This window comes from Teleopsis dalmanni, chromosome 1, assembly GCF_002237135.1.
Source record: "Teleopsis dalmanni isolate 2A chromosome 1, ASM223713v2, whole genome shotgun sequence".
Lineage (NCBI taxonomy): Eukaryota > Metazoa > Arthropoda > Insecta > Diptera > Diopsidae > Teleopsis > Teleopsis dalmanni.
The window spans coordinates 175970093-175993469 of record NC_051846.1 but is presented as its reverse complement, the minus strand read 5'-3'; the positions used below and the strand labels follow the sequence as shown (position 1 = coordinate 175993469).

Here is a 23377-nt window from a genome sequence, read left to right as displayed (position 1 = left end):
CCCTAAGGATGTCATTCGTCCTAATGTACCATGGAACTTTGAAAAGTCTTCTCAGAGCCTGGCTTTGTGCAATTTCCTGCTGGCGAATAGTAGTGTTTGACAACAATTAAATTTAAATTTCAAATAAAACTATTTTATTAAATTTTGTAAAATTTATGTTTAAATTATTTATGCAATTAGTAGCCAATCTATCAGTCAATCATTTATCATTTATTTAATAATTAATAATTATCTGTATCTTTAATTGGAGTTAAACAAATTTATAATGTAATTGTTGCAGTTCATGCTTTTATTATAATTTTTTTTATAGTTATACCTATTATAATTGGAGGATTTGGAAATTGATAAGTTTCTTCAATATTAAGTGCCCCGAATATATATTTTTCACGAGAAATTAATATAAGATTGTCATTGTTACCTCCCTCATTAACTCTTCTGCTTATAAAAAAAATAGCTGGAAATTAAGCCTGAACAGAATGAACTATTTATTCTCCTTTATCTTCTATGATTGCAAATAAAGGAGCTTCTGTTGATTTTGCTATATTGCTTTACCAAATTTAGTTTTCAACTAAAAGCTCTTTTCTATTTAACTTGTTAAATCAGCGTATTAAAGATATTGCTTAATATGCATATGCTTTCATAGAAGACTTTAATACACGCAAATAAAAATCGTAGCAACAACATCAATCATGTTGTTGCCACAAACTTTTATTATCAAACATGTTCGTCTACGACAAGACAAATGTTTTGCCTTTGTTGAGTTAATACACATTCAGTGGATTGTGTGGATACACAACAACACAACTTACAACAACACAACTCACAACAACACAACTCACAACAACGATTCAAGCACAACAAAATAGAAAATTAATAGAAAAAGTCAACAGCAAAATTTGAAAATCGTGAAATGCAACAAGTAAACTCGCTGTTTGAGGCAAGCAACAAGCAAGCAATGAACGATTAAATTTTATTTGAGCTTTTGTCGATGTTGTTTTGCTCGTCGATGTTGTTGCTTGTCGATGTGTTGTTGGGTTGATGAAGCGTCGTCTACTTATTATTACCCACATTTACTATTTTTAACAAAAAGAATTTTAATGCAGATTCAGTTTATTATGACCGTTGCAAGCGTGCAGAACTTGAAATCTTTTGGATAACGAGAAAAATTGTGAAAAAATAAATATTGTAGTAAATAATATAGCACAAAAAACAAAAAAAAATTTAATTGAAAAGGCGGGCAGTGTTTAGAATGCTAACGACTTAGTTTGACCGAATTTTTGTGTGAAAAATATTAAATTAATTTTTTTTATTTACCGTTTTTGTGTGTCAATTTAAAATTTAAAGTGTTCAAGGTACGCGAGAAGAAAGTAAATTCTAATTTTGTCAAAACAAGTAAAAACACAAAAACAAGTAATTATAATAAAAATAACTTGTTTCAAACGAATTATAAAAAATTTTAGTTTTTTTTTTTTTAAATTAATTATAATTTTAAGAATCACGAAAAAAAATTAATAGTAATTTTAAGAATCATAAAAAAAAAAATTTAATAATAATTTTAAGAATTACAAAAAACAAAAAATTAATGAACATGAACTCAACGTTTAATTAGCAATAAATAAGAAATAAAAATTATTTAAAAAAAATAAATATGTTATTATTATATTCTCTGTGGACATATCCTGTGTGTCATAGTGCAAGTACAATTTCACGCTATTTCTCTAAAATAAATGAAATATTTTTATTGTTTTTAATTTAACAAAATTGCCGAATACGTTTCATGTATTAAATTAAAAAAAAACGAAACAAACCAACAAATGTGATCAAATGCATTATTTAAATTAACGGATGCGCTTAAGCGGATACTGCGGATACTACGGCTACTCTAGCTGCTGATTTTTTGTTGCTACTGATGTAGTAGTAGCTCTTGTTGTTGTTGTTGTTGCTGCTGCTGCTTTAACATATTAGGCGATGATAACAATGATAATTTATTGCTGTTTATTTATTTTCATAACAATAACAATTTAACGCATGCACACGAAGATGCAAATGTTGCAACGCTTAATGAAATGTTTTGATGGAAACTTGATTGATGCAACAACACCATTTTAACATTTAAATTTACTTATTTCATTTCATTTGATTTTATTTTTTTTTATTTTATTTAAATTCATTTCTAATATGATTTTATGGTATGTGTCTTGTATCATATTCAGGGAGGGGGAAATTCATTTTGTACTTAACATTGATAAACTGCAACAGGTGAAGTGGATATAATTTATATTTCAATGGAAAATTTATTTTTATTTTATTTTATGGATAAAAAATTTTTTATACACGTTGTAGAAATACAAGATATTTTATTGGAAAATAAATTTATTGATTCATGTAAAATATTTGTTAACAGATTAGTTTCAAAAATCATTTCTCTAACAGGCGTGATATGAAATGAATTTATGTTTAGTTTATTAAAAGATTTAATTCATGTATGCATAAAATTAGGTTAAACAAGAAATTTAGTATTTTTTCTCTTTTTTAACTAATAATTCTTGCAGGAGTCTGTTATATCCCTCATTCGTAACGATTTTCAATCTTTCAATCGTTGTGGCAGTAAACCATTTGAAATCAGAAAAGCAAGTACTAATAAGAATAACAAAACTTCTAAAAAGAATATGAGATAATAGCGAGGAAGAGTTAGGTAGGATCAGGAAAATGATGGGTAGGAATGTTTAACCTAAGGCCAGGTAGAACGTATTGATATTCATGCTATCTTCTTACTAGCTAACGTTTATTTTTAGTGTTGTTATAGTTACCTATTCGAACCTAGAAATCAAATACATATAAAAAGACCAAAGCTCGCACAAAAGGATAGGATGTGATGGAAATAGAAGGTTAGGTACGACAAGGAAGGAGTTGGATAGGAATGATTAACCTAGTTAAGGCCCTTGTAGATAACTCTCTACATCTCAATGTGATAGCGCCATGAATCAATTAGCCTCAAGTTGGTGTGTGTGCTGGAGCAAGGGTTATAAGAAGCATAGGTGCAAAATGGAGCAAACATTATGGATGGCGTGTTTATATGTAACCTGTAACTAATATAATAAGTGGAAATATTCGCTGTTTTTAATCAGCTCTTATTAGAGTTTAAAGAATAACCTAGCGTGGGATAGGTAGAAACATCTTTGAATATTAATAACAATGACCCATGAATCAGTATATCTTCCGTTGGTGTGTACACGGGGCCAAGCGATTAGACGCGCTACGTTATAAGAACTATTCTTGCGATCGTAGCTAACGTAGGAGATGGTGTATTTTTAATGTGATAAGTAACTGATATAACAAATCGTTACATTCGGCATTTTTAAACTACTTTTTTTGACTACTGTTAATAAAGGTTTTGGGCTCTAAAAATAATAGGGTTATGTTCCTAAACCACCTATCTACTCACACGATCATTTCAACGAATATTTTTTAGTTAGTCTTTGCTTATTTCATTAATTCACAATTCTCTTCTCCTATTCCTTAGTAAGTTTGGTTAATATGGAAGTTGATAACTTATTTTGTTTAATTTATTCCAAAGCAATTTTAAAAAAATATGTTTTGCGCCAATGTTTAACTCAATATTTCTATAATAAATCAATATTTTTTAATAGTTCCAAGTTCGTTACAATTTAAATTGTATGATACAACGAAAATAGATTCGCGCTGAAGTTTAAGTCACTATATTCATAACAGTTCAGTGTTTCTCTAACAGTTCCATATTTTTAATGATTTTAATCTTTAAGAAGATGCATAGTCATATTGCAATTATGTAGTAAGATCGTAAATTTTTTATTAACAAATAAAAAAACGACAAAAAGCATAGTTTTTGATATTCTGCAGAGTCATTCGACACGTTACTCAGCTTACAAGATACTTGATTTTATATATATTTTATTTGAGTTTCTTTTATTTGTCTTAGATAATACACTAATTTATACACATTTGCCTTAAGATGCAAGGATTCACTCATATTAAAATGAACTATTGATATCTAAACAGAAATATACACAAATTTAATAAATAATTCAAACCCAAGCTACTTGGATCCTTACTATCCAAGTAAAAAACCACTTCAATGCTAAAGTTAGTATTAAACCAGCTTTTAGTTTCAAGCATTCACTCATTTAACATACATATAAGTGTGCTTGTATTCACATCTTATTCATATAGTTTATAATTTTAACAGAAATAGCAATCGTATTAGATGGAGTGGTGGCTTTGTACCCAAAGTCCATTTGAGCTCAAACAATGTCCCGTTGTGATACCACTTGCGTCTAGTGGTCTAATTGTTAGACATCATAAAAGTAATGACGAACAACATTTAGGCAGCAAATTAAGTCACTGTCTTAATTGCTTGAAGTTAAAATTGAAAGAGAGTAAAAATATTTACTAATTAAAATGGTTTGCTGTATGTACAAATTGCTTGAAAATGATTTATTTTCAGTTAAAATCTTTAAGTAACTCATAATTCGCAAATACATTCACAGAGGCCTGAATCTGTTCATTGTGTTTCTTAAAAAGTCTAACACTTTCATTATCCAATAAAATTAATTAACCACTAAAATTTGTTATCCAATAAAATAAGAGAATTAGTTCATACATAACAGCCTCTAAAATAAATGTATAATTTTTTATTAAATTAAACAAGGAAGACAAGGGAGGAAGGCTGTGTGTTAAAAACTAAACGTAATAGAGTGCAATAGACACTGAATTTGCAATTTCATGTTCATATTACTTTACAAGATAAACGTTTATACTTGATAATCAATCTTGCTCTTCACTGTAGTTAATAATAACTACACGAACAAGGAATTTATCTGCTAAAACCTTCAGACATAAGGAAAGACTTTAAATTAAAACTAGCTCACAGATAAAATGTTGGAAACTGTATGTAAACATTAAAGTATCTTTTATTTTCAAAGCTAATTTACTTTATTTTTAATTTTCATTTTATTAATTTAATAATATTTTAGTACGTTTTCTGAGAGCAAACTGCATAATAAGGAACTAATTTAGTTAAAAACATAAAGAGTACATTTTTTACAAATGCTTTCATGGAATAAAAATTTTGCATATACATACATACTGTCTTCATTTACATTAATTTAATTTTCTTGAAAATTAAATAAATAATATTTTAAATAATATAGTTTCTAACTTTTATTATTTTATCAAGTCAACAATCTTTTAAATTAATTTTTGATAACTTCAAAGTCTAACATAGTCCTTTGCTCATCAATACTTGATTCACTTAATAATTTATTTATGAAATCAAATTGAAGTAGATTAAATAATAAATTAATTTATACATATATGCAGTTCAGGATTGTTCTTGCAGATCAGATTACAAATCATTTTTCAATCAGATTTTATATTGAAAAACTATAGAATGGTTTCAATTTACCATATACTTATTGAAGTAGACGAAAAAATAATAATAAATATTATATTTGTTAAAAATATTGTCTACAGAAGCCTTAAAGCATCAATATAGTTAATCATATAATATAGATTTTTTTAAGTTTCTGAGTTGCAACAGTTCGAGGACATGGATTTGAAAAATCCAATCAATTTATACCATAACTTTTAAATTCTACTTTTTTATGTATCAGTTAGAGAGGGTTCATAAAGTAGTGAACTCAACAACAAAAATTCTTTTATATTATTTTAACTAATGTAATTTTTGGCTGATCATACACCTGTTTTGAGTATTGTCAAATACACATGATTAGTGTTCTTGGAATTATTTCTTATATTTAATGATTCGTAAATAATTGTTTTGAGACTGCAAGTACCAAGAATTTAACTCGTGCCCTACAAAATTTGAAGATCAGAGTCACAGTTCATTAGCCAACTGAACCAAAGCCGTGCTTGACTTTTATGTTCGCACTTCTTTCTGGAATTTTGTTAATTCGCTGTGAAAGTTCATTAACAAATTTACTTGCTGTGGTTTATTAGAACGATTCTGATTCTAATTTAATTTTATGATTCTTCTATCTGGGTACTCAGAATTGAATACAGCTATTTAGGTTTATATTAAACTATTTAGGTTTATATTAGGTTTATTTTAGAAAGAATATTTATGCGTCCAGTGTACTGATTCTAATCTTATTTTATAATACTTCCATCTGGGTGCTTAGGACGGAGTACAGCTAATATACGAAGTTTATTTAGGTTTATTTTAGAAGGAATTTTATTTTATAATATTCTACTTTTCATTTTGGTTTTATTAGGAAAGGTAAAACTTATGTGTCTAATATACTGATTCTAATCTCATTTCATGACATTACTACCTCAGTAATAAGGATTTAGTACAGTTGATGAAGTCTATTTGGGTTTATATTAGTTTTATTTTAGAAAGATTACAACTTTTTACATAGAATCATAATAGATTGCAAACCTTGTGTGCTAAGTAATGATTCTAACATAACTTTAGAATATTTTTGCTAGTATACAGTTGATAGATCATTTAATAGTGGTAGGATGCAATTTATATTGTTATATTTTACAACAACGTCATAATAAGATGATAAATTTTATGTGTTCCTTTAGTAAGTAGCAGACTTTTTCCTAAACTAATCATGTATTAAGATTAGACTTTGAATTTTAGACTAAGAATGTCAAGCAAAGCTATTTCGGTGTTAGGTATTTTTTATTGATACACTTTATGGTTTAATTTAATATTTTTAGTAAAATTTAAGCATGAAAACCTTTTATTATTTTTTCTTTTTAAAGATCTCATGGGAAATAAATTATAATAGAAAAATGAAACGGACATTTCTCTGGCTTCGAAGGTTTAAAGCATAATTTATTATTATTTTTTTAAGAAACAATTTTCTCTGTGAAAACTTAAAATGTTAATATTTTAAAACTCAACTGCTCATAAAATGCTAAAAATATTTTTTTAAATATTTCAAGAAATATTTGACATTATTTTATTACTTACAAATAAGTTAAGTATTTTTGCATCTCTTAACAAAACTTTTCATATAATTTGAAAAATGTCTACGTAAACTGGCAGTAGTTAAACTGACTTTCAAAAGAAATAAACAAAAAAATTACTACAGAATTGAGGTCAACTTGGCGTATTCTTCAGAGTAAAAGAATCTTGTTCTGTTCTTGTATGAAAGACAGCAAGTTGATCTGTGAAGACACAGACGTAGTAAGATAAATTACAAGTACTCTGTCAGATACATTCCTATGAATTCTGGCTTCAATGTACACGCAAACTGCGATGGAGGTAGGCAAATCTCAACAATGCAAAGGCTTAACACGACCTTGTCTTCGTCAGTAAGTTCCAATGCAAATATTTATTTTTAAAATTTTGATATAAAAATTGGCAATAAAAGCAACTGAGACGCTGCATATTTTCATATTTTTGTTTGGCTTACAAAATGAAACCAGATTTGATGCTGGCCTAGCCTGTCATTGACTGCATTATAACAATTGTTGTCATATTGTGGCTGTCGACAATGGTTTAAACAGCAGCAACAATAACTATACGTACAACTACGACAACATCAGCAGCAACAAGTTTAAATTACGTATTCACAATCAGAGTAGACATAATGGAAAATTGTTCAAAGAAAATTAAACAACGTTATCTTCTTAACAATAATAAATTAAAGAAATAATAACAATGATTACTTTCATGATAATAACACAAATAACTATAAAATTGATTAAATGAAAAGAAAAAAACATGTAACTAAATTTAGCACTTTTTCGACTTCAAGTGCAATTTCAAGTACAGCATAAATAATTCCTTCCAATTGCTTGCCACATAACGGCAATAACGAGTTTTGTCTGATAAATGCGCAAAATGACAGAAAGTATCTTGAAGTACGTTTTTGCACTGCACAAACATTCCGCAAAAGTATTTTACTATGCAACATGGTTGCGCTTCAACATCAACCGCATGGAGCAAATTTCTTTTTAACCGGTCACAAACCCAAGTGCCATTGCAATGGAGTGCACAGCTAACAGTTTGCTAGTGTGCCTTTCTGTCTGTCCAATTACTTTGAGTTTGTCGCCAATTTCATGGTGTGGTTTTCATTAAATATAAGACATTGATAACAACGGTTCCTTGACATTAGATTTGCATTTCGGTACCGAAACTGTTTCAAACAATCCAAGAAAATTGAAAATTATGTCCCGTTTGGCATTTTTTTGTGTATTTTGACATTTTGCTTGCAAAAGTGCATCTATAAATTAATGCAATTAAGAAAGATCGTGCCACCTTCAAAATTTTATCTTTTTTATTTATTTATTTTGTTAAACGTTGAAATAATGTCATTGAACTTGGTTTTTGGAGATGGGAACATTTAAAAATGAAAGTCGTGGGTTTGTTTACAATTGCACTTTACGTCATCTGATATTCGTGTTATTGAACATTCAGGATTTTAGTGACTACATACCTGTTTCGGAAAATTTATACATACGAATATTAAAGAGTTATAAGAGAACTGTTTTTAGAAATGAAATTAGAGCTACGTGTTAGGTATGTTTAAATTCGGAGAGAATTTGAATTTTTAAGTCAAATATGTTGGGAGGTTTGCTTCTACAGATCTATTGTGTTGCCTCCATGGTTTCAGAGCATTTCTCTAAGCCAATCTTTCTCTGTAATTTGTGGTATTGAAAATACATTATAGAGTTTTATTTCTTCATCCGTTATAAGATGATCAAATTGCAGACCACCAAATGGGTGCAGAACGAATTCCAAGCATGTGTTTTGAAGTCCTATTCTCTTTCCTGTAAAAGTTACAAGTTCAGTTAGAGTAAGTTCCCAGTTTTGTTAAGCGATAGCTGTCAATGTTCCTGTAATAACTTTTAAATTAGTTTTATGTACTACTACTACTATTGTAAACTTTCCTCAGTGAGAAATAGGTCCTCAATAATTCTTTTAAATCTGACTCTATTTGGCGCTTCTCTATAGATGTTGCTCCATGTAAATTGTACTTCAACTAGCTCACTTTCGACCGTTCTTCTCCACGTTTTCGCAGGCGCACCAGGTCTTTAGCTACCTTTTGAATTTCATGCCAATGCTTGCCTCGCTATGTAATTTCTCGGTTGTCTAAGTGTATAAGTCTATCCACTTCCATTTTCACGTTTTTATCTTAGTTTGTTCTGCTTTTTGATTCGTTGGTTCAACGGGCGCTCCTTTGATATTCTATCTGGCCATCATATTTTAAGAATTCTACTTAGATACTTGTTGACACTTTTATTTAGTCACATGCAATCAATCGTTTTAGGTTGAAAGTCTCCATTAGCGATTTCGAATGTAATACTCTATTAAATTATTAGCTTGCTTGGATTATTCATTTCTTTCCGAATAGGTGAAAAAAAATTATATCTACACAAGCTATAAAAAGTTCTAGACCTACAAGCAACGAAACCACCTCTGTGACTCACAACCCAGAAAATCCATTTCTCATTGTTTTGACTAAGAATATTGAGCTTCTCAAGACACATCATTACTAGACTTCATATTACCTGTTGAGAAGTGAGAACTTTTATTACTGCCAAACTATTAATTAAAATACTAAGTCTATAGTGAGGTTCAAGATTAATGTATACATACTTAATTTTTAATAATAAGGTAGAATTTGAATGTTACTTTTTGCAGTAGAGTTCAAAGAATGAATGTTACAAAGAAAACCATATTTTAACTTGTTATCGCAGTTATTATATGTTTCTTATTATTTAAAGAACTTATATGATCTATTACGAAAGAGTCTTTGCATTTAAAATAAGTAGATAAATAATTTCTTTTACTTCAACTATTTAAAAGTAATTATTTAATAAAATTGAAAAGAATTTGGAGTTTATATTTGATGTATCTAAAAGGTCTAGTTTCTGTGAATTGAGTTCCGGGATTATTCTTCAATTATGACGAATGCTCAAAAGGTGTGACTCAATGTCACAAGCTTTGAGACTTACCCAAACCAAATGTATTACAATTCACAAAACTCACAGGGAAATTAAAAATATTCGGTTACATATGGGTATGTAACCGAATATGAGAGAACTGCCATTAATGATTGATATAGTTATATTAATATAGTTTCTCCTCTACTGCATTATATTTAATTAATTTAATTTGATTTATTAAAATTAATTTACTCGTAAAGGATTTATTCAGACAATAGCTTTCTTTCATGTTCAGCCGTTTCTGTCAAACCTCACTTAAACATGAATAACGACTCATTGTGATACCACGGTGAAGATACCGTTTATATACTACATCTGAAAGACTAGCTACAAGGTAGAAGTCCCAAACATCTACTTCACAAACAGCGCCGGTGTTTATCTCCCATTCAAGCAGAATGAAACAAGCTAACAAGTCTATAAACTTGATTATGTCAGTAAGGCAGAATGACTCTGTCTTATCACTTAGGAAAAAAACCCCAAAAGTTTTGAATATTGAGTATAATGGGTACTCACACTTGATGTAGGGTATAGTTTCCTTCTCACATGAAGAGTTATAGTCCCGACAATAGTAGTTAGAGAATAAACCAAGTTCTACTGCATTCCCTCCTAACACATAGTGACCTATCAGCACTGATACCATTGTACTGAATTGGTTCCACTTTAGAAGACTAGTACGAATTATATTTAATCTAAGCCAGATGAGTCTTGTGATCTGATAAGAGTCTTACTCTGCCCAGGTTTTCACCGAAACTCTTCCAACACATTATTTTTATTTTGTAGATAATTAAAATAGTAATATAATATGTCAACTGACATCAATTAATTTATCTACTAGGAATATTTTAACTCTTTTTTAATTTAAGATAAATACTATATTTACTATTAAACATAAATGACCAATAATCATAATTAATGGATATAATTTAAAACATTTTTAGGAATGTTACTGAATTCAAGATATCAGTTTAAAACGAAATGTTTTCCATTTATAGACCACAAATTCATTATTGGATTATTAAATGCAATATCTGAGCTCAAAAGATATAACTTATAATTCTTATAGATAAGTTTAATATTAAAATTCATAAATTTAGTATATTTAATATAGTCAATACTGAGTTGGGTATATGACATCTTTATACATTAATGAAATGTATAAAGATTTGATGCATTTTTTAATGCAGTTATAAAATATACATATTAGTATATGCGTAGAGTTAATAGGTATATTTTATTACCTACCAGTTACAAACAATAAATCATGTAAGTACATGAGCAAAAGAAGTCTTGGGTCCATTATTCATATGTTTATAGGCAACTGCAAAAGTATTCTGTTTATAAAAATTCCATTATAAAAATTTTATCTACAAATATTTTCCTTAGAGTGTAGAAAAATGTTCTTCTTTTTCATCAACCGCAACCATTGACAGTCAAGTTGTCATGTTGTCATTTGTATCTGCTTTGTATTGTAAAAAATGTGTGGATTTGTATTAAATTTGCAATTTACAGCTTTAAAATGACATTATTCTGAAACGTTATTGAGTTAAATTAGAAAATAAGCGACTGTATTTTGCAATTGTTTGAGCTCATTTCGAATAGATTAAAAAAGCTAAATTCTTTAATCAGATAAAAAAATAGATGTGTGATGTTCTATTTTTCTTCGGAAAAAGTTGTCTGAAAATATACGTAAATTTTTTTTTATTTACTTTGTGATTGCATATTAACTAGCATTAAGCAAGTCTCTAAAGCGTAACAAACTCTTCCACTGGCTTTAATTAGTTTGTTTCAACACATATGCCCAAGTACTAAGAGTCATCCAAGTATCTTATGGTTTGCCTTAAATAATGATAATGGGCTGCGTTACTTTGTAATATGTAAATACGAGTAAGTCTAGGCATTTATTAAATTCTTGTTGTTTATTTTAATGGATGAAAGTTTTTTAAATAGATTTCAAGATCATGATTTACTTTTTTCATTTGAATAATAAAACTGTTTTATTGTTTTAATAAAATAAACATAAATATTTTCTTGAGAAATAAAAAGCAAAAGTGTGACTAATTTAATAAGAAAAAAACTCATAATTGCCATTTATTATATTACTATCTTATAATGTGTTGTTAGGATACATAGTAAAGTAACACCTTTGAAACACTTAAATCTTATACCATCAAATACAATTTCGTTCAAAGTTTCATTCTAACTAGAATAAGACATATAGTATTAGTAAAACAGAGTTACGGTTCTAGACAGATCACCATAGTAATCTGTTACCATTTGAAGATGCAAAATATTGTCTTTGTATCGAAGCATATACCATCTCTATTCACATTCTTTAAGATTATCCAACCGATAGCTCCCGTCCCCGTCTAATAATTAGAAATCCTTAACGTATGCCAATTTGGCGTACATTTCAAAAAGGGTCGAGTGTGTTTTCTTAGAGTCGTTAAGTATCAGAATAATAATATAATAGAATCATTGCCATATTAATTTTTTGTTTGAATATCACAAATTTATTATATTTGCTAAGTACAGGAATTGTCTTGGGATTAGTCTTCTTAGCGGACTCTAGTAAAGTATAATGTTCCTGTCATTGTCAATTCAAACTCACCGATGATGACTCTAGCATTTATTCAAATATTGCTTTCAATATTGTGAATAGTATTATTAACTTGTTTATAGTTTTATGAGTGCTAATAGAACTATTATTTCTTGCCCATATAGCAAGAAACCAAAATAAATTTATAAGAGATATGGTTTGGGTATATCAAATGGAGTGCTTTCGATACAGAACTTTGAATTTGAAGTAATATTCTGCTTTTAACATTTTCTCAGAACTTTTTATGAGATTCTCATGTATTATTATGTCTTCATATAATTAATCAAAAATATTAATATTTTTCTCTCTGCGTTATTAATATTAAGTAATAATATTAATATTAAAAAAATGCTGTTACAAATCATAATATTTTACTTCAAGAACTTTTAACGGAGAACTTACATATTGATTAAAAGCCGTTCGAAAAGATGAATTTAATTTATATTCTTATAAGATTTTCGATTTGCGAGTATCTGATTTAGTGAATAGGCACGTCCAGTTGGTATAGTTTTTATTACCCAAAAAAGATAATGTCATTGTTTCTACAGCAATTGAAAATTACAAAAAAAGGGCTGTTTTATAGCCAATTGGTATAGTTTTTATTACCCAAAAAAGATAATGTTATTGTTTCCGCAGCAATTAAAAATTTCAAGAAAAGGGCTGTCTTATAGCCAAATAAACAAGTAGAACGAGGCAATGAATATTAATAAATATTGTTTTTATATTCGCAATATATAAGATAAGTTATTGAGAACTTTGCCACCACAATTAAAATAATTTTCTAGTTTAAGTTTTGAAAGTCTACGGTCCGGACTTATTTGAAAAATGAAAATATTTTATGTTTTTGTGGTATTTGTTTACCTAACTGTGTGGAATTCTGCATCCTCGACCCAACAACGGATCGAAACTGATCCTGAATTGACTGCTGGATATTTTGAAGGTGATATTGTTTTGAATAAAGACCGAAATGGTATTATAAAAGAGACCATGCACTGGCCAAATGGCATTGTTTACTATAACTTTGGTGACGTAATTGGTAAGTAGTTATTAAATGATTTTAAAGTGAAATACACTAAACCGATGTTATGCGTACAGATGAACCACATCGCAATCATATCTTACGTGGTATGGAAATGTTGGAGCAAGTGTCATGTATACGTTTTAAGGAAGCCGATGAAAAACAAAGTTACTATATTAATATAACTACAGAATTCGATGGCTGCTTTGCTACAGCTGGCTGGTGGAACAGATCTCAATCATTTAATCTGCAATTATATCCACTGGATGAAGGTTGCTTCCGTTTAGGTACGATTTTGCATGAACTTTTGCATACGCTTGGTTTCTATCATCAGCACAGCACGTGGAACCGAGATGAGTATGTACGGATTGCTGAAGAAAATATTCAGCCAGATGCATTACACGCTTTTGAGAAGTACAACTCTGACTTTGTTGATAATTACAATGAAGAATACGATTTCGACAGCATACTTCACTATCATGCATATGCATTTTCTATAAATGGAGAAAAGACCATTATTCCATTGAACGAAAAAGATGGTGCCAATATGGGCCAACGCGAAACTTTATCTCAAAGCGATATTAATAAACTGAATGCAATGTATCGTTGTCCGAGAGACATTAAACCCTAAAATCCTTTAACTCTTGCAACTATAATAAATCGATTTTTTAATAAAACTTCTTAACTGAAGTATTTTTTGCACGCTTTTGTATTTTAATGGAAAAAGGATCAAATATATTTCAACTGAAGAAAATATTGAATTAAAAGTGACTAGAAAGACATTAGCATTGAATGCGATAACTCTACAAGTATATTGTGTGTATTATTGAATAAAATATCAATGTTTTAATAATCAGTTCTATAACGAGCTTTTCGGGTTTTCTATTTTGTTTAGAAACAGGAGAAAAACACCTTTCGAACTTAATATTGTAATAATTTGGGTCGGGCCAAATCTAATATTATCTGATCCTTGATCATTAAAATATGAAAAATCAGTTTAATCTATCATCTGTAAGCCCTGTTGTCTTTTAAAATATCAGTTACTATCTGTTCATATATTACTTATTTTATTTTTTCAAATGCTGAAGTCTTGAAACTTTTCGAACCATTTTGGACCATTCTCATGTTTACACAAACTCTTAAGACGTGATTATTAAGCCTTTTTATACATTATGTCTATTCATTTTCCTAACTAATTTCGATGATGTACAAAATATTGCATTTTTTTATTGATTATAAATGTTTGATGAAATTTTTCTTCCAGTAAAGTTTTTAATAATTTATAAGTTTAGTTGTATATATGTTGATCCTTTTTTCGAGTCAGCGCAACTAGGCACTTTTACTCTTTAATAGCTGAGTGTACTACAGGGTCCCACCCATCTCACTGACTAATTTGTATATCTCTCATAAACTTCATAATTATTCAATAATTGATCTAAGATCTGCGTACCTCCCCGTGCGGAGACTGATTACTCTAAGATTAGATAGTGGTAAGTAGTATAGCCTGTCAATTTTCGCATATAACTTCAGGGCTCTGTCCCTTATGTATTTTTTGATCCGGTCTATTCTAAGGTCGCTTAGCATGTCATTTGTGCGGATGTACCAAGGCACTTTGAAGAGTCTTCGGAGAGCCTGACATTGAGCGACTTGTAGTTTTTGTATAGTAGAGTCGGCAGCTTTCCTATACGCGACACACCCACACAGTAATGCTGGTCTAATTATCCTTATTCATATTGTTCTTCTTCTTGTTTTTCTGTAGCAAACCTCTAAAGTGTTCTTGACAATGCAAGTTTGATTTTTACTATAATTGAGCGTCAATGAACGAATTTGAGATGCAATAACTCCACTCAGATATCAGGGTTGCTTTAATTCGTATTCATATTATTCTTCCTCTTTTTTTTTCTGTAACAAACCCCTACATTGTTATTGACAATGCTAATACGATTGTTGCTATAATCTAAATAAATAGTTTATATACAATATATGTAAAACTTTTATATATCTGCTTTACATGGTATTAGTTTTTTTTGGAAAAATAAGACCTATTCCAAATCGAATTTTACGTTTTAGGTTAAGATACACTAATCAAAGACCCGACTATGGAGTTTAAATTGAATTTATTTATCATATTTATTTTTAGACATTGTGGTTTTTTAAGAGTATGATTGCATTTCCGCAAAGCTTATCATTTTCCTTTAAATTTTATGAGACATTTGAATATTTTAATAAATATTACCCATTCTCATATTAATAAAAAAATAAAAGATCTTAAATAACCAAATATTTTTGGTATAAATTAATCGTATTATTTATTTATAAATCTATAAAAGTTAATAACTGAAGTTCAAAATAAATGTTATTTGTTGTGATTTGTAACGGTTTATGAAGCAAATCGAAATAGGCAATAAAATTATAGTTATATTTATATAATCAAAAAATATAATAATAATATCATCAAATCAAAACGAACCCATTAATCAACTCTTACTGATACGAATATTGTATAATATTTTATTGGCACATACCTAACAGCATTTTTATTATTCGTTCCAATATTATGAATGTCTTTCAAATGCAAATTGCACCATTGAGACCACAAATAAGATACACAAGCAAAAGATACTTATGCATATCAGATTGCCAAGTATAAGTTATCGTGAAAAAAGCTAAGCTTACTCATTCGAATAATTATCAAATCTAATAATTACTTTAATAATATGTTAGAGAAGTTACGTTTAGAGTAGGTGATACAAATATAGTTTATATACATTTTTGATATAAAGTATATGTATTACTCGTGTACGAAAATTTAGTATCGAGTTACATAAAATGATATATTTTTAAATTAAGAATGCGATTGCAAAATTGTTCGTATATAATTTTGTGTCAAATAAATTACTCAATAAAATGTATATGATGGCTTCATGAAGTGTTGTAGACATTTTAATAGACATACTAGTAATGCATAGATCAACCCCTGCTGAACTTAAGAGGAAATAGAATATTTTTACTAGGGCGAAATTATTTATTTAAACGTTTTTTATATATTAAATAGTTAGACATTTTTTTCGCATAAAACTTTTTCTGTATTTTATTTTCTAGTTAAAAAATTTTGATATAAAAATTTGTAGTTGAAATTTTTTTTTAAAAAAAAAAATTCATATTAATTTGGATAGAGCAAAATGTCGTAACTAATGATATGACAATATTTATTATGATAAATGGAATTTTATTAATTTAAATAATAATGAACTTTTTTTTTAAATTAAAATATAAATTTTACTTAAAAGTATTAGTTGTTGATATGCAGATGTCTGAGTTGGTGATTCATCACCTTAACTCTTCTATATCTGTTGACAGTTTTAAGTCACACTAAGAATAAATGAATACGGGGCTTTATAATATGATGGATCTGATGTCTTTATATCTGCCTGTGTTTATCAGATTTCGGTGTATTTTTAAGTTGCTGAATGTTGGATTATTGTGATTGTCAATTATATTGTACAGTTTCAGTGCACGATCTTTAATATATTTTTCGACTGAATCGACTCTTAGATATCTGTGGATATCCACAGAGATATCCACAGAGATAGTGTTACTTGTATTTCAATGAAAAAGACTGCTAATTTTTCTCTTATATATATTAGCCAGTACAAGTACTAGTATTATACTAGTATGAAGTATAAATATCAATATTAAAAATACATGATTAATATGCAAATAATAGCAACAATATAAGAAAATCAGGAAATGATAGCATTTTCATCATAAAAGTAAAAGAGAACTAGATCAAAAAATAATACTGGAATAATATAGCAGGATTAATACAATCAAAATCACTTATTGGTACCCATAACAATAAAAGATACCAGCTGTGTATGAACCTATACAAAAAAAAACTTAGATTCATCACAGAAATCCCAACAGGGCACTGTCAATAAAAATACCACTTCACAAAACTGATATATACTGATGCAAACTGTTGATTCTGCGAAGAGGATAAGGAGTCAGCCACACATGTGCTGTTAGAATGTCCTGCATTAATGCACAAACGGAATAAACTCCTTGAAATGTATAACCTTACGGATGAGATAATAAGACTCTGTAAAGTAGGTTCTATACTACCAGAAGATGGAACAATAAATCAGACAGTCGTAGTGCCACATACCTTAACAATAATAATAATACCTTTTGATTTTAATTCTTATTATCATTGAAAATGTTTATACAGAGGTTTTCCATACAAATGATTAAACATAATGATTAAACATATTTTCAACATTGCTATTAATGTCGTTGTTAATAATATTATTGTTTTAATTTTTTTTAAAATGCATTATTTTGAACCATTTGAACAAATGCATTATTTTGGCATATATCAGTAATGAAAGAAGAATAATATAGTAGTTGACATCAAAGTTCCGCAGCTAGGACTGTTTTCTGAGACTTGAAGGATCGGTGAGCTACAGATTATAGACAGAAAACAAAAATCAAAAACTTATAAGTAGGTATTAAACTTGACATACTGTAAGTATGCGGTACTTAGCACATTAACGATAATGAAAAATCTGCAAGGATTCACAAATCAGTGTCTAAAAACTATGTATTTTGCGTATTTGGTGACCGAAAAGTATTAGTAAATTATAACTTTGGCAGATCTCAAAACAAAAAGTCATTAAAAAATATACTAAATACAAGTATAAATACAAGTATGAGTGTCTTTTTTTAGAATTCCATAGTTACAATATATGTAAATCAAATTATCACATTTGATAATGACAGCTCTTTGCCTTCGAATGGTATAAAATAATCTACAGAGACACAATAACAAGATAATCTCATCTTTCGTATTCTTAGATAATTTGGATTTTTTCCGTTATGGAATGTTTCCTTTAAAAATGTGTGTTAAATATACAATCTGCCATTTCTTTTTTAATTATTGGATACTATATTATATAGAATATTTATACATATAATAAAATAACTTTCACGGCCGTAAAATATGCAATAAAATTTAAATTAAAAATAAATTATTTATTTGTGAGTTCATATTAAAATTAATTTTAAGGTTAACTAATAATAAGGAACTGGACTACTTCGTCCTTAATTATAAATTAATAAGGAATAATAGTTTTTAACCTGTGGATGGGCACAGTTTTTATTATTATAAATACGTATTTATGAAATGAAAATTTTATTCAAAATAATGTTTTATTATAATACAATTTTTTTTGTAAAGAAGTTTTTCGAACTTTAGTGAACTACAACAACAAATATTAATTTTCTGTTATTTTAATTAATTAAATTTTTACTTGACCACACAGCTGTTTCGAATATTGCCAAATACCCATAATCAGTGGTCTTGGAAATAGTTTTTGTATTTAATTATTCGTAAATAATTTTTTGAAACTACAAGTACCAGGAGTTAAATTCGCGCCCTGCTAAATTTGAAGCTTAGAGTCAACGCTCCTTAACCAACTGACCTAAAGCCATACTTGACTTTATTGTTGGGACATTTTTCTGGAGTTTTGTTTATTTGCTGTGAAAGTTTTATTAACAAATTCACTTGTTGTGTTTATGTTAGAACGAAATAATAAACCAGCAGTAGGATAATTGAATTAATTAATCATATTTTTATTTTTTAATTGTTAAAACTTTAATACTATTCTGTTTGAAGAGGCATTATTTGTAGCATGATTAATATATTCTTTGTTATGTATGGATCCTAATCTTATGTATAGAACCTAAATGGTCGCACGGGCGAGATCAATATTTTGTGAATTTAATTTTTTTATAAGCAATAAATTTTCAAAATGCAATAACTATAAAAAGTAATTTAATTATTAAATCCTATCATATTTATATAATTTTTTTTGAAAATAAAAACTATAAATTAACTTCAATTTTCTTTTTTAAATATTATTATTATTTAACTTATAATATATTAAAGTCTTAAACTTTTCATTTATAGTAATTGTGCACAAAAATGGGAAATGCTGGCTACTCTTGTATACGCAGAACTTTTTGCTGGCTCAACATAATACTATGGGTAAATATATATGAGTACATATATGTATATACATACATATGGTTTTATTTCACACGTATATATAATTGACAATGCATAGTACGAGTATATACGGTTACTTGCATATATTATGAGAGTATTATTAAAATATTTTAAATGCAAAACTTTATGACATAAAATTTACACGGAAAATTTAAAAGTCTTTGATGGATTTTTTGTTTGATTTTTATGCAACGAAACACTCTCAGGCATCTGAAGTCTTACACTTAACAACTTCATGATTAACACTGCATTTTAATTATGAACATTAGTCAATGTTATTCAACTTCGGAAAATGTGTCTGCAACGGAAATTGAAATATTGTGGGATATTTCAGTCAAACTTTCATACAATACATGTAATGATGTATCTGAAAGAAGATAAAAACTTCCTCACGTCGCGCCGACTTTGTTCATATTTTGTTCCATTGTCACAGAATTTTAGTTTTTCGAGTTGCGTGATCGTAAATAACGAAAAGATTAAATAAAATGGTATTCAAAGATGTGAGGATGCATAACTAATAACTTTCATAATACTGCATTTTGTTTGTAATTTTATTATCAACATTATTAAATAAATTAAAGTGAAGTGTTCAAGTTCAAACTTTAAAGATTGGTTTTTATATAAATAATAAACAAAAAAAATAAGTTGCATAATATTTTTATATTAATTTTTATATGGCACTGTTATAATATTGTATTTATTTAAAATTATTTTCGTAATAATTTTTTATCTTGAATGCTGGAAAAATAATTTTTTATTTATTTAATTATTAATTTATAAGGAGTTTTTCGAAAGTAATGAACTACAACAACAAAAACTCATTTTTATATTATTTTAATTAATAAATAATATTAATATTAAATTAATTTATAAATTTATAATTTATGCAATTCAATGTCAAAGAAGAGCAACAGTTTTTTATATAAAATTTAATTGTATTTAAATGGCGCATATTTTAAAAATTTTTGTTAGCGGAAGTATACTAAGTGAGAATTATAAGCTGACAATATTATTAGAAAAATATTTAAAAAAAAGCAATGAATATTTTACAGTAAATTGATTTTTAACAACACACATACATAACAAATTATTATTCTAAGTCTACTCAAAAAATTTAAATGATCAATTATATATAATATATATTATAAGCTTTCGTACATATTAGCTTTCATTTTATAGAGAGAGAGAGAGAGAGATAATAAGCGATTACTCTTTTACAGTAGTTTGTTGTCCTATATAATAGCAATCTTATATAACATATTGTATATATTACATACATATTAGCTTTCTTTGCATAGTTTTATATTATAATATAAATACGATTATTCTCATAAAGTAGTGTTTTATCCTATGCCAGTATAATAGATATTTTCTGTTCATTGGTTTTTATTGCATCGTTATATATCATAATGATATGTTGCTCTTATGAAGTAGTTTAGAACTCTATTATAAATTTCAATTATGTACCACAAAGTGATGCTGTAGGAATACACATAGTGTTTCAAAAATACCATTTTGAGGAAAGTCTTCAAGACAATTTAGTATATTATAAACACAAAAACGTTCATGTAACAATATGTAAAAGACAAAGCGACAAAGCTTTTTCTCGAAATAGATAACCACACTAATAGCACATTAATCTCATTAATGGCCAACTTATACAGACAGTCATGATCACGTCAAAGACGAGACTTTTGTGCCAAGATAGTTTTTCTTGGTGATAAATGGTATAATCACCTTTTCCAAATTATGGCTCCTTTTCCATAATTAGGATTAGAAGTGGAAATATATATTGTGGTGCGGTTATGTAAGTATATACATAATAAATATAGTACCTTTTATATTCAGATACACATAAAAAGTATCGAAATAGTACTAAAAGCACGAAATTGACAATGCTGATGATTTAGACTTGTCACAATCATCGAAAACTTGCAGTGACCATTCGTCATATGACTGTCTGTATAACATGGCCTACGAGGAATTCAAGCAAGAGAGGGAAAATTTGTAGATTTCTGAACATAGTCCAAAAACAAAAAAATTAATTTTAAAGAACGTCAAATGTATTGTATTATATATTATTGTTTATAAGATAAATATCTTACTGAATGAGGTCTACATCATAATAGAACTTGACGATCTAAATCAGAAATGGTTGAAAAACAATCAATTTTTCTTAAGCTATTTTTGCATCGAATATTGCATTATTTTACATATGCATTATAAAATATGTCGTGTTGAATGAGGTCTATACCATAAGGGAACTTAACAGATCTAAACTAAAAATAGTTGAAACACAATCAATTTTATTTAAGCTCTTTGTCTAGAACATAAAAGTTTATATATCTTTTTTATGAAGAATGTAGTTCATCTAAATGGAGAATGTTTTTGAATAAAATACATCTACTATAGTACTCAATAAATAAATTTACCATATATCTATTATTGAATTTTTCAATAAAATTTCAATGAATAAAAAATAATTAATGATCATTTTTATATTTTTAAATTTAAATAGATCTGCAGTTGTGCATTTTTGGGTGCTGGCGTTTGGTTACGACTATCGTATGAAGGTTATGCGACTTTACTACCAGACCATGCAGCATTAAGCGCGGATACAATTTTCATGGGCATCGGCATCGTAGGTTTCGTTGTTTCCTTCTTTGGCTGTTGTGGTGCGTGGGCACAGTCCAGATGCTTATTAGTTTTGGTAAGTTTTGGCTTAAGATTGTAACTGCATTCATGCATTTTTATTAAATACATTTTAATAACTATCTGCAGTATTTTATGATGATTGTTGTACTATTTTTGAGCGAATTTCTGGTGGGTTCAATAGCATTTCTTTTCCGCGGTGGCCTTGGCCGTACATTAGCTAATGAGCTTAGATTTGGCATTGAAAGACATTATAATGCAACAGATCGTGGTTCATTAGTTGCACCATCTGTAGCTTCAATATGGGATAACGTTCAACATGCAGTAAGTTTAATATTTTAAAATATTTTGAATATTTTTTCATTATTAAAATAAATAAAATTTAATAATAATCAAAAAAACAATAAAAATAGTTTGAGTGCTGTGGTGTTTCATCATACGAAGATTGGTATGATATACAATCATGGAGTGGTAAACGTTGGGTGCCTGAATCTTGTTGCAAGCCAGTTTATGAAAATCGTGGTATTTTTACTGAAGGTTCTGGTGATAGCATATTTAAAGTAGACTGTGGACGGTAAATTACTTGATAAAATATTTTTTAATGCTTGTATATGTAATAATAACTATTAACTTATTTATTTTTGTTTTACTAATTTTAGTTCTGAAAATCCATCACTTTGGTGGGACAGAGGTTGTGCTCATTCTTTACAAGCTTGGTTTAATGGACAACTTAATGTTATTGGAGCTATTGGTCTTGGTATAGCATTTGTGCAGCTTTTTGGCTTAATCACATCAATGTTGCTATTTTGTACCGTCAAGCATAAACGAGAATCGGATACTTATAAATCTTATTCACCTTCAATCGATCCACAGACACGAACGAGTAGTTGGGAAGATTGAAGTAGACTTTAAGTGCAATTATGGTATATTTTTAGTTTATAAATAATTGCACATCAAAAAAAAAAAAACTTGGAAAATGACCACATATAAGTAATATTACATAGAGAAAAATTAAAAAATTACATATAGACAATATCAAATCTAGAGACTAAAATTATTTTAGCAATTATGT

General features: G+C 28.1%; 2 protein-coding genes across 2 annotated transcripts; both read left to right on the top strand.

Annotated features, from left to right (window-relative positions):
• The first annotated feature begins 1011 nt into the window (after positions 1–1011).
• Positions 1012–23288, top strand: LOC119670344 (tetraspanin-9). Its single transcript, XM_038080570.1, has 6 exons — positions 1012–1352; positions 19555–19632; positions 22172–22363; positions 22435–22629; positions 22719–22879; positions 22965–23288. The coding sequence occupies exons 2-6, from the start codon at positions 19570–19572 to the stop codon at positions 23203–23205; spliced, it is 852 nt and encodes a 283-aa protein (XP_037936498.1). The 5' UTR covers positions 1012–1352; positions 19555–19569; the 3' UTR covers positions 23206–23288.
• On the top strand, positions 13346–14276 carry LOC119670345 (seminal metalloprotease 1-like). Its single transcript, XM_038080571.1, has 2 exons — positions 13346–13601; positions 13661–14276. Exons 1-2 carry the CDS (start codon positions 13391–13393, stop codon positions 14212–14214), a joined length of 765 nt encoding a protein of 254 aa, XP_037936499.1. The 5' UTR covers positions 13346–13390; the 3' UTR covers positions 14215–14276.
• Positions 23289–23377: the final 89 nt, after the last annotated feature.

What these genes read in the sequence shown, in the direction of transcription:
- LOC119670344 (XM_038080570.1), top strand. Translation starts at nt 19,570, where the DNA reads ATGGGAAATGCTGGCTACTCTTGTATACGCAGAACTTTTTGCTGGCTC. An exon ending in CCAGATGCTTATTAGTTTTG is followed by an intron (nt 22,364 to 22,434) that starts GTAAGTTTTGGC and finishes AACTATCTGCAG; the next exon opens with TATTTTATGATGATTGTTGT. An exon ending in TTTAAAGTAGACTGTGGACG is followed by an intron (nt 22,880 to 22,964) that starts GTAAATTACTTG and finishes TACTAATTTTAG; the next exon opens with TTCTGAAAATCCATCACTTT.
- LOC119670345 (XM_038080571.1), top strand. Translation starts at nt 13,391, where the DNA reads ATGAAAATATTTTATGTTTTTGTGGTATTTGTTTACCTAACTGTGTGG. An exon ending in TAACTTTGGTGACGTAATTG is followed by an intron (nt 13,602 to 13,660) that starts GTAAGTAGTTAT and finishes TTATGCGTACAG; the next exon opens with ATGAACCACATCGCAATCAT.